Source organism: Enoplosus armatus, chromosome 7, assembly GCF_043641665.1.
Source record: "Enoplosus armatus isolate fEnoArm2 chromosome 7, fEnoArm2.hap1, whole genome shotgun sequence".
In the NCBI taxonomy this organism is placed as follows: domain Eukaryota; kingdom Metazoa; phylum Chordata; class Actinopteri; order Centrarchiformes; family Enoplosidae; genus Enoplosus; species Enoplosus armatus.
The window spans coordinates 19,772,501-19,784,565 of record NC_092186.1 but is presented as its reverse complement, the minus strand read 5'-3'; the positions used below and the strand labels follow the sequence as shown (position 1 = coordinate 19,784,565).

General features: G+C 39.5%; 2 protein-coding genes across 2 annotated transcripts in view; one reads left to right on the top strand and one right to left on the bottom strand.

Moving 5' to 3' along the window:
- Window positions 1-526: 526 nt before the first annotated feature.
- uba52 (ubiquitin A-52 residue ribosomal protein fusion product 1) lies at window positions 527-2,781 on the top strand. Its single transcript, XM_070908239.1, has 5 exons — window positions 527-605; window positions 1,051-1,162; window positions 1,620-1,706; window positions 2,083-2,185; window positions 2,628-2,781. The coding sequence occupies exons 2-5, from the start codon at window positions 1,060-1,062 to the stop codon at window positions 2,719-2,721; spliced, it is 387 nt and encodes a 128-aa protein (XP_070764340.1). The 5' UTR covers window positions 527-605; window positions 1,051-1,059; the 3' UTR covers window positions 2,722-2,781.
- Window positions 2,782-7,222: 4,441 nt separating this feature from the next.
- LOC139287584 (homer protein homolog 3-like) overlaps window positions 7,223-12,065 on the bottom strand; it is a 41,834-nt gene continuing 36,991 nt past the window's right edge. The window contains exons 7-9 of the mRNA XM_070908693.1: window positions 10,609-10,719; window positions 9,409-9,489; window positions 7,223-7,709 (exon numbers count right to left, since the gene is read on the bottom strand). Coding sequence (XP_070764794.1) covers window positions 7,524-7,709; window positions 9,409-9,489; window positions 10,609-10,719 — 378 coding nt within the window. The 3' untranslated portion in view covers window positions 7,223-7,523. The remainder of the gene's footprint in view (window positions 7,710-9,408; window positions 9,490-10,608; window positions 10,720-12,065) is intronic.

Below are 12,065 nucleotides of genomic sequence, written 5' to 3'. Positions count from 1 at the left end.
TTCACAATGTGGCTCAAATCAACATCATTACAACACCAGGTGTCAGTCAAACTTCATTTTGAAGCAGACCCGTCAAACTCAGAAACGTAACCCACTGTATTTATCTCCAACAAACTGAAATGACAGGCAAATCATTTAAGGTGATAAAAATACAACATGTGATGAAATACCCTCTGTCAGTCATTACAATCTGTTGTTTAATTAGCCATTAATGTCGCTCTCCTCGGTCTATTTTTGTGTAAAGAAATTCTACAATAATAAAAAACAGAAACTGTACTGATAGGTGCTTTTGCTGGATCATACACTGAACTATGTGGTTCCTCTCACACATTTGTTGTAACCGGCATAGGCATAAGCCTTTTAATTTTAACAACGGCTCTCCTCATTAGAAATTCAACATTTTAAACATGCATTTCTAAATTGTACGTTTGATGTTTAGTTCATAGCCTTAAATAAATAAATAAATAAATAAATAAATAAATATACTTTAACATAACATACACTCGCATGATTTTATTCCCAAGGACACCCAGCAGAAGGAAGTGACGTATTTCAGCGTCAGACTACATCCGCTCTCTTTTCGTTGAGGCTCAGCTAGCGGCCGGGTGGGTACACGTTTTGTCCAGTACATATTTAACGATTTTTAGTGAACATAGAGTCTTTGAATGCGATTAAAACAATATATTGATCGTCGTATATCGACAGTAATTGTGTATTAAGTATTACTGCCTCAGGCTGAAGGCAGAAAACAGAACATTGTGACTGTACTCCACGCTAACGGTACGCATGTGGCGAGGCCCCGCACCGAATCCAGTCTGTTGCTAACATTAGCTAACATCAGCTAACATCGTTAGCTGCTGACCAAAATCCAGCACAACCTTTCACGATTAATATAATAATTTAAAAACCGGCGAGATATTACAATTTCGTTTCTAATGAGTGTGTATGATACGCCCCTGTGTGTTTGACTTGTTGCTAAAGATGCTGTCAGTTCTCATGTGATAAGCGAGTTAGCTAAACTTGGAGCTAACGGCAGTTTTTCTCTCTCAGCCTGCAAACATGCAGATCTTCGTGAAGACGTTGACGGGGAAGACCATCACCCTTGAGGTTGAGCCCAGCGACACTATCGAAAATGTCAAGGCAAAGATTCAGGATAAGGAAGGTGAGCCGTAACATTTAACTCTTGACAGCGATGGGAGTCTTGGCAGTTCGTTACTTAGCAACTCAGCAACTCAATTCCTTATGACTTAACAAATAAATCTTTGCAAATATTTTTTTTCCTTCATATTTACTATTTTTTACCAATTGTGGTGGAAGAATTTGTGAGTTAATTTGTTAAAAGGTTTTGCTTCAGAGCAAGCAAGTAGACTTGGTCGTATGTGGCCCTCAAAGCAGACCATTATTGTAGTTACTCATTCAAGGAACTTCACTGATGACTTAACTTTGCTGACAATGTGATTTAAAAGCAGAAACAAATTGTAAGCAGGTTTGTAAAGTCAACTATTTCATATGTTTGAATCATGGTCAGTCTTTTCACCCACCATCTATCTCTGCCTCTAGCACTTAATAGAAGTTATTGTTCATGGTCAAATGTTAATGCAGTTTGGTTGTGTTTGCAGGAATTCCTCCTGATCAGCAGCGTCTGATCTTCGCTGGCAAACAGCTGGAGGATGGACGCACACTTTCTGACTACAACATCCAGAAAGGTAACGGATTATTTAAAACAAGGCCATATGTGCTGAATGTGTCAGCGCTCACAGTAAACCATAGTCCAGCTTGTTATGAGTTCAGTGCTAATGACAAAATATTTAGATAAATAAGTTAAACAGACCTCTCCCAGGAATCTGAAGGGTTGTGCTATCTTAAATTGTAGTTTTATTACCAAGTGTGTCGTATTCTAAAATTGCATTAGATTGTGCATTTGATTTCCTATTTTGTGAGTTGTACCATTGTTCCATTCTTAAAAGTGTAAGTGTTTACAATGTACCTGGTTATTATAAAATACTTAGAAGGCTTTCTGTTGCACTGTTAGTTGATGTGACTGAACTTGAGATTGACCTGTGTGTCTTAACTACCCACCAGAATCCACTCTGCATCTGGTTCTGCGTCTGCGTGGTGGCATCATTGAGCCTTCACTCAGACAGCTGGCCCAGAAATACAACTGCGACAAGATGATCTGCCGCAAGTAAGTTTTGAGAATCATTAAAGTTGTCTATTTTAATTTCATCTTATTATGTGCAGCACTACTGTTACAGTGAAGTGGTTCAAGTTTAGACAAAGGTTTTATCAGCACCACAAGTAGTGTGGTTTAGTCAGCTTTACTAAAAATGAAAGATTATATATTTGAATAAAAGCAATGAACTGATGTAATTTGATTGCAGGGTGTTAATTTGTGTAAACACAAGCTTAAATGATGAGATGGCATTTGGGAGTTGGTTTAGGCTCCATTTGATGCCTAATGAACGGTGTGAAGTGGCTATTAGTGAGGTGTAAGATTTAGTCTTGGTTTGAAAACTGATTTAAACCCTCAGGTTTTAATTCTCATGGGTTTGTTTTCCAAATTTGGCTGATAGATTACTAAATGTGTTAGAACCAGGACAATTAACCCCTGACTGCTTGTTTTGCAGGTGCTATGCCCGTCTGCACCCCCGTGCTGTCAACTGCCGCAAGAAGAAGTGTGGGCACACCAACAACCTTCGCCCCAAGAAGAAGCTGAAGTAGATATTTTGACTGACTTGGCGCTCTGTGCCATTTTGTGTTAAAATAAATGTAAGAAAATGATGCTGCTTGTCTGACTTGAATTATTCGGTTGCAGGAAGAAATGGTGAATTATTTGGCTTAATTTGAATTCATATGTGCAATACATGGTTGTGAGGCTGTGCAGGGTGATTAACTGCAAGAAAAGGTAACAAGACTGACTGAAACCAGCTGGTGCAATAAACTCAAGTTACTGTTAGCCAAATGTTCCAAATGAAGATTAAAGATATTCATGAGAGAGTTTGGCTAGTAGTTTACGTCAGAGGCCTGTTCTAAGAAGCCAATTCACTGAGTTGTCTGGGTAATTCAGTAAACCTGCTGCTTGGAGCTGGCACTGGTTAAAACGAACAGTGGGTGCACTCTAAAACCTGACCGGCACAGTGCCGGTTGGGAGCGGTTTCCACTTTATTTCAACTTGGCACACAAAGCAGCACAAGCCGTTTGTGTCAGCCTGAATTGATGGCACTGTGTGGCACAAACAAAATACCACGTGTCCTAACTGCATCGTTAACAGACTAACACCTTTCACGTGGCTGTTGGAGACTGAATCCAAACGAAACACGCTGTACTGTCTCTGCCAACACTAAAAGGCTGTGAAAAGATTTCCACCTGCTGCTGTTAATCAGCTGATGAAAATTTTTCCTGTCCTACACATTTTAAACAGGTTTTCTCACCCTTATGCATCACAGCCACTGCCTACTAGAAATCTACAGCTGAAAATGTGATATACTCAGTTAGTCCAAGCTGACTGAGGGAGATTTTCATTATCAGCTGACATGTAGAATACCAAAATCTTTCAACTCGGTAAGAAAACTAAAATACCAGTCAAGAAACAAATTTAATCATATGTTGAAGTGTAAGACGCAAACTGCAGGAATGCCGTATTACACGACACAACCCCGAGATTCTTGCCCTCCCATCACACAAAGACCACAGCAGTGACTTTGCATGACTGAGTTTTAATGTTAAACATTTCTATACAAATATAAGGAGCTCATGTCACATCATGTCAATTCCCATACAAACACCTGCTCTCGTCAATTCAGTAATTCTTGTGAAACAAAATCATAACCACGAAGTGACCAACACCAGTCGACAGATTTCCTCTTATTTACCAATGAATGAATGAGGTATTTTGTGTCCTACTGAAAGGTCAAATGTTTCGGGCATAGAGGAGTTAAACTCAAATTTAAAAATCTGATGGAGATGAACTTCAGCATCATACAGAAGTTGTGTTTATTCCAGTTGAAGTGGCTTCAGCAAGACAGCGGTGCATCTTTGGTACTGCATTCTCTTTTAGCTGGCAACAGATGTTTGTAAAAGGCCTTATTCCAGTGTATTTAAGGAGGAATCCACCAACAGATATCCAAACATTCTGTTTACTGTATGGCCTAGTTTTGTATTGTGGTGTGAGCAATGGCTCTCAATCTGCCTGTACTATTTAGGCTTCAGCTGGTGATTTCCTACATTTCCCAGAATGTACTCTGATACCCCCCCCTTGCTATTCAGACACAGTAGTTACAACGAGTGGTAATAAAGTGTGACGTGTCATTGCAGCCTCAAAGAATAACACAAAAGTGTAACACACAACACCAGCAGGTCCCTAAATAGTCTCAAATATAAGGTGGATTTCTCCTTTAACCTGTTGTAGATGCACAATAATACTGACAATCTAATTCACATTCTATTTCAACATTTTATCACAACTTGATCATATAGGGTATATATACACTTTCACGTGTTGTTACACCCTTTTAAAAATGAGTCCCCTGTTGCCCCCACAACCTCTCAATAGAAAGGTCAGAGGTCAGACACCTGGGGGGGCAGTTTGGCCTAACAGTTGGAGGACAGTCTCCCTGCCCCCCTTTCTGTGTATACAGGAACTACTCCTAATGTGTTTACACAGTGTTATTGTGCATTATTGATACACTGGAATAAGGCTGTTGTGAAGCAAAGTGTTTCTGACAACCATGAGGAGCTCGTGCTGAGGAGCCGATGGCCTCTGCATTTTCTTCATGCTTGAGAAAAGGCTGGTAGCAATCATAATCTGGTGAAACCATGGAAAAACCCACAGTTGTGGAAAAAGCACATCTGTTGTTAAAATGGGTGAGAACAGGCTTTACAGAGGTCTCATTACCTACAAATTACTTGTATTTACTATAAACAGGCATCTATGCTAGAAACGTTATTGCTAATTCAGTGATGCTTGCATGTAGCAGCTGATGTCAGAACTCCCAGATAGTGTAGTAACTTGTCAAAATGATGAAGGTACACCTCTTAATGCAACTAACAGAAACATAATGCAGTAACATTATATTATTACTATTATCACTGTGTTAGGTGTGTTGAACTGTAGAGGTGATATTTTAAGACTGAAAAATCTAACTAAAGTGATAATATAAGTTGTGGTTATAAATACACCATCAGTTAAAAATGGTACAACCCTTATAAGTACTTATTTCAGGCTAATGTAATAATGAGGTGTTAGTAGATTATTTGGTAGTTTATTACATTAACAGATTTTGTTGTGACCTGTTTAAATCACATTTTGACATGTTATTATGATCCTGGCAGTTACTGCATCATCAGCTGCAAGAGACTGCACCTTATTTGTACCTATATTACTGTCATATGAAGAAATCAATAACTCATTAGGGGGCGAGAAGCAAAGACTTCTAGATATTGTGCGTCAGAAGTTCACATACAAAGCTGACAGACAAGTCAATTAAGTACCCACTTACTAAAACTACTGCAGTTGTGCTTTTTAACTCGAGCTTACTTAGCAGAGGTTGCACACTGGTAAGTATTGTGCGCCCACACACACACACACACACACACACACACACACACACACAGCTTCACATTCCTTGGCAGGTACAGGGCTTCTGCAGAGCTCATGCAGTGCTCTCAGTGATCTATGCTCTGCAGCTCCGCTGAGCCTCTCTCTAGGGTTCTTATTACTGTTATGGTAAAAGGTAATGTTGAGCAACACAGAAAAAGTACATGAAGTAAAACTGGAACATTTTGTGAACACTGACAAATGTAAACAAAGTAAAACTTGGCACAAACATTATCAAGTGCAAGCTCAGGTTCAACTCAACATCAAGGTGGGAAAGCAGCTTCTCTGTCCACAGGCCACAGGGATACATCAGGACCTTTCCTTCACATGCTGATCTACCTGTCAAAGGGGCCTGGTGGAGAGGACAAACCTACCAGCTGCAGCTTGAATTTAGCAGCAATTTGGCCAGTGGCCATTGCTGATTTCCCATCCTGACTATGAGCAACCCATCGATGAACATGAATAATAGAATAAGTGGTGAGAAAGAGCGGTCCTCATAAAACATGAACAAAAAACGGTCGTACACTGGCGATCCTCAGAGGACAGAATGTGAGCAGGTTGTTGCATCTCTGAGTTTGTTGATGTTCTGGCTGGTGTGAGGCCAGCCCAGGCTGCTGATGGTGAACTAGAGTTGACTTTTTTCAGGGTCTTTGCCTCTATGTGTCCTTACGCCGACCAAACTCCTACTGGGTGCATCTCCACAGTGTTGAAGGACAGGTGACACCAACACAAACTCAAGGTTGTTATTGTGTAAAAGCAGACATTTTACTTGTATAGCTTGTCTTTTTCTCAGTTGTCTTACTCGTAGTGACTTCTGAAATCTACCAATAACATTATGAGAAAATGCATATTTAAAAGTCTTATTCATACAGGACTATTATTATGTGTCGGCCTCAGGCTATTGACACATTTATGGTGAGTTGCTTTGTTGTTTCTATAAACTAAATGTCCAGAAATATGATAAATATTCGTGCTTAGTATAGGTATAAAATGTAATTGTCCACAAAATGTTATTTTTCAACCATCTCAAGTCCTGCTGTTACAGGACTGCAGTTTTACTTTCTGTGCCCAGACACAGTTCAATGGTTGAGACCTTCAGCTCTGCAGGAAAACAGAGCACCACTGGCTGTTAATAAATACAGTCAAACCATTATCTTTTGATTCTTTCCTAGTTTTACTGCTACTCTTGCCTCTTAATTCAGTAAGAGAATATACTACTACAAGTGGATTGTCCACTCTGTTAAATAACGATATCTCACACAAAAATAAATAAGTAGAAAATCTTGTTACCTAATACCTGTTGGAAATGTCTACATTTGCAAAATAGCAAGCTTAAAATCAGTTTTGGTGCAAGTCCTCTTTTAAAGGTGCTCTGTGTATTATTTGCTTTCAATACATCATTAGTCCTGTGTGCTTTTGAGACAATCACTGAAAAGACTGCCAGCTTATAGCATTCACTACTCAGCCTTTCACATTGTAAACCACTGGGCACCAAACAGAGGAGGCCGCTGTTCTTCCAGAACAAATTGATCCAAACGTTTTCAGTGATGGTAGATGATGAAAAGAGTAACAACCTGGTGTAATCATCATTTTATCCTTTTCAGGGTTGAGAGGTTGAAGGACAAGCAGCAACTATGATCTGGAAAAACAAGTAGTAGTAGCCACTCAAACCATACTTTCAACTGTTTATGACAATCACACCAAGGTTGCAGTATTAATGTGAGAATGCTTTATTTTGCACATAGCACCTTTAAGAGGTTTCTTATACTTGTGTTTACCTGCACAGATCCATGAGGGTAAACACCTGTGCGTTTTCCTCCATATTGCTTTGATTCTAGCTCAGCTGATGCACCAGTAAAACACAAATAAAGGCCACATGAGTGGAACCAGTGCTGACTGTGGAGATGCAGCCCAACTGCTGCTGTGGCTATTTGTCGATGAGCTTTGCCAGGTTCTGTCTCAGGTCGTTCAGGTCGCAGATTTTGACGTCCAGAACCTCAATGATACGTCGGACCTCAACCTCCGCCTGGTCCCGCTCCTCTCGGCTGGAGGCCAGCGTCTTTTCGGCACTCTGAACCCGATCCTCCAACTCGGTGTTTCGTCTCTCCACATCCTGCAGACACATTAACTGTTATTAATACAGTTTTCTCATCTGGAAGTATTTCTGTGATATTCTGTGATAATATTTCTGAGATTAGCATGAGCAGCCAGTGCTCTTGGTTTGTTTATAATGTATTTTTTTGTGGAAACACCTTGCAGAGAAGTATTGGAAATCACTCTGGTCAAGAGTGTCTGCAAAATGTCATAAATGTAAGCCTGGAGTACAGTGTTTCCTGATATTATTTCTGCCACCTCTGTCCATAAATATGCCCTGATAATAAATGTTATAGTGGGAAAGGGGGCTGACAATAATGCACATGAGCAATAATCTACATTGCTTTTCTCCTGCCTGTATGGCTCATCTATCTAAAGTTTGAGCAAGCAAGACGGACAACAAGTACTTAATCAAAATTAGGACATTGTACACAAATGTTTATATCTGAAAACTGAGTTTAGTGACGAGAGTGTATGTCTACATGTCCATACTCATGTAGAGTGTATTTCTGACTTTCTGTACATTTAAATTTCAACATGAATATAGTACAGATGTATGCTGTAACAAAGACAGCTTTGGAGCAGGTACAAGTAAAGTATCTTGCAGATAGAGTTTACTGCTGCAGGTTTGCAGGTTTCATCTTTACTTAAATGCCTATAAATTCTTCATTTCTTGTGTGGAATGTATTATCAGGCTTATTTGCTTTAAACTGTTTATATAGCAAATTTTAATGTGCAATTTTGTGCTTTACGAGGTTATTCTGTGTGCCAAATACACCAATGAAGAGATTGTGGAATGAATAAAATGACAGCAAAGGTCAAATATGAATAAACATAATTCACAACTGACACCACAAACCTAATCAAGGCTATGAAATATGCATCAGGTATGATCTCCTGCATTAGCATTGAACATTCAAAACTATTTATTTTTCTCCTTGAAGTCCTCAGCTCTCCTGAACTGATTCTCTCCTGCAGTCTGGGTGTGCAGTCTCTTTTATAGGTACACTATCAGTGCTTTGATTTTCCATTAGTCGACTGTTTCTGTTTGGTTTGGAGAACAACAGGAAACAGCATGCAAGTCGGTCAGCACTCTGCGAAACTAAGACTTTTGTGTTTCTTACAATGAGGAAGATTCTAGTCTACACATATCAAACCAACTGAGGCCATAACATGATGAGAGCATGTAAGTATGGTGCAGTACAAATTCAGTATAAATTATGTTAACAAGAAAAAAAAAACCCTCCCATTATCTCTGAGTCAGGATTGCACTAACCAATCAGAACCTCCAACCAGTCCCGTTCATCGTGTTTTATAAGAGTTGTGGACTTGAAAATGGTCTGCTAAAAGTCTTCTTTAAAGTGTTTGTGGACATGATTGAGGCCACTTTTTTTTGTTTGTTGTTGCATGGTTTGTTTGTTTCGAGTTGTACAGTCTGGTGTGGAGGATTTGGATCCTGTACCAGAACATTTCAATACATTCCAATAAATATAGAGAAAAACAAACAAAAAACAAAGTAAAAAATCAAATACAGAGGATTTTAAGTGTGTATAACTCCCAAGTTAACTGACAGTGTATTTAGGATTTAGAACTATTTCAGTCCAATTCTCAACTCTTTGGGGTGTATTCACTGTTCACTGAGTAGTTCTGACTGTTGGGCGCAACATGACGAGTCAGTCTGAGAGAGAAACAACATAATGAGCCAGTTTTCAGCTTACCTGGAGTCTCTGCATGGCCTCCTCTCTCTCCTTCTCGAGCTCACCCACATCTGTTTTCTTGCTCTGCAGATTGTGAATTTCCTGAAAACACAGTAACTTCAAACTGTCACAACACTACATTCACACCGCCATCCCACACATCCACCATCCCTGTCTATCAGAACATGGAGCGCTCATCTCTTGATTTACACCAACATATTTCATGTGGTTCTGACAGAAGCTGAGTCATTTATCATAAAGCAGGTTGGTGATAAGATTTGGGACACCTTGATGTTTCTAGGGAGGAGGGGGATTCAGCCCACAGGGGAAACACACCACCTTGACCTTGCCACGAATCCTGTTGCCAGAACTTGTTTAGATGACAGGCAGACATGGTTATGTTAATGAGGCTGGAGGACAGCAACAAGCTGCTTTGAAGGAATATTTCACTTTAATATCCGTTTTATTTATCCAGGGGAAATGGATTTTGGCAGAGCGTGCCCAGCATGCATTTGATGGACACTGACTTGGCTCATACAGGAACAAAATATTCACAAGGTCATACTTCATCATCATAAAAAATCATATTAAAGCAGGCTTGGAGACAGTTATGAAGATGAGTCAGAAAGGTGTTCAAGTCTTGATTTCTCTTAACATGTAGGTGGCAGCTCTGCAGCATTCATTTCTGTGTGTTTTGCATTTTGTGAGGCTGTGGTATTTTATCAAAGCTCTCTTTGTCTGACCAAAGCAATGTATCAACATGACAAATGACAGTGCCTTGAAGATGAATTAAGGACTTAGTAGAAATAGAGACTAGAAGGGCACATTCTCTTCCTTTATGTCTACTTGGATTTTTTGAACATTTTGTTTGGTAATTATCTTTTGGCCAGACAAAAACAAGATTATTGAACCAGAAAGTTCTCACTGAAAGCCTTAAAGATGATTCAGAAAACAAATATTCAAACAGGCACTTCTCCTAGCTTAATACATTAACTAACAGTTTAACTGAATGTTTCCAGGGCTTTTCTCCAGTGTACATGAATATCAGATGGAGATTGAGGCTCTATTTTCACAAACTGAAAACAAACATATCCAATTGATTACTGGCACTAGATTGTGTGTGCTGGTGTATTCGAGGCTGGCTTTCCACACTGAGGTTCCCTTTAGGATGGTAAATGGATTTGGACCAGGTGTAGTGCAGGGAGTGAGCCGGTGTCTTGCCTGGTCTTTGGCGCTCAGCAGGGCTTCCAGCTCCTCCAGTGACCGACTCAGCTCCTCTCTAACAGTCTGACCAGCAGCAGGATGCCCCAGCTGGGCCTCAAGCTCTGCCACCTGGAACACACACACACACACACACATAATTCATACATACTTAATAAGAAAACTATCCATCCCTTCCATCCCTAGAGCCACACACCGCTACCATGGTTAAAAAGGGAGCCCATTGCAAAATAATACTAGATAAAATATATTAAAATAACATTAAAACAAGGGGGTTTGGGGTGTAGAAACAGGTGGGGGCTTCTTTTAGTTACCGGTTTGTGACCGAAGGTGACCGGGCCTTTGCTGTTAGAGATTGAGATCAGACAGGCTACATCATTAGTGTCTTTTAAAGCCCTTCTTAAAACTGTCTTTTATAGGAAAGCGTTTATCAATATTGAATATGTTGTCAGTTTTTATCATCCCACTCTGCCATTTTACATTTTTTTAAGTTTATTTTATCCCCCAGTGTTTTATGATCCCTGTGTTGTTTTTATTTGTTTTTATTTTCATCAGCTGTTTTTTTTCTGCAAGGCACTTTGTAACCTTTTTAAGAAGAGTGCTACGTAAATGCATTTTATAATATTATTATAATATAGGTGGTGTGGTCTCTGGAGCAGATGCATTTGAACAAGCAGTCAGCAGAGCACACAGGTAATTTTAAACACAACACCGCACAAAATACTACAAAGAATATAGATATTATATTATAAAATGAAGAGAAATGTTAAGAAACAAGTCTCTTTGTCAACAACACAGTCATTTGGAGCCTGACTGATGAAAGTCAGCAGCAACTCTTGCTGTTGCACTTGAGCACATTGTTCCTCTCACATTAAATAGATTTTAAATTGATCCTGAGCCTGCAGAAATCCCTTCAGGAGTTGGAAAGTCTCTGTCTGATTTAGTTTCATAATCTAATCATTTTAGTCCTTTGGCTGAAGTTGATCAGTCCTGGTTTCATGGGAATATCTTATTAGGTTTTCAATAATTGATTGACAAACATGAGAAACAAGAATCTGCTTGGTTGAGGTAAAAAGAAAAGGGTAAACAGAAATCCACTGCAATGAGGAGAATGACGCGCTGGGATCTCATTTTAGAGATTGTCCAATGAATGGGCTTTGAAAAGGTTGTATAAACCTAATTTTCTAAATCCAGAGAACAACAAGTAACCCTTCACCTCCACTGAAAACATGGAAATCAGCAAAATTAGCATTAAAAGGTTTTTACATGACGGCCGCAATGTACAAATACAATAATATAGTCACACACAAATATACACACACACACACATACAAATACACTTATGTTTCGTGATTACTATTGATGGAAATGAGGAAAACCAGCAGAGGGTCATTGCCTAGCTGCCTACACATATCCATCTACACACACACACACACACACACACACACACACACACA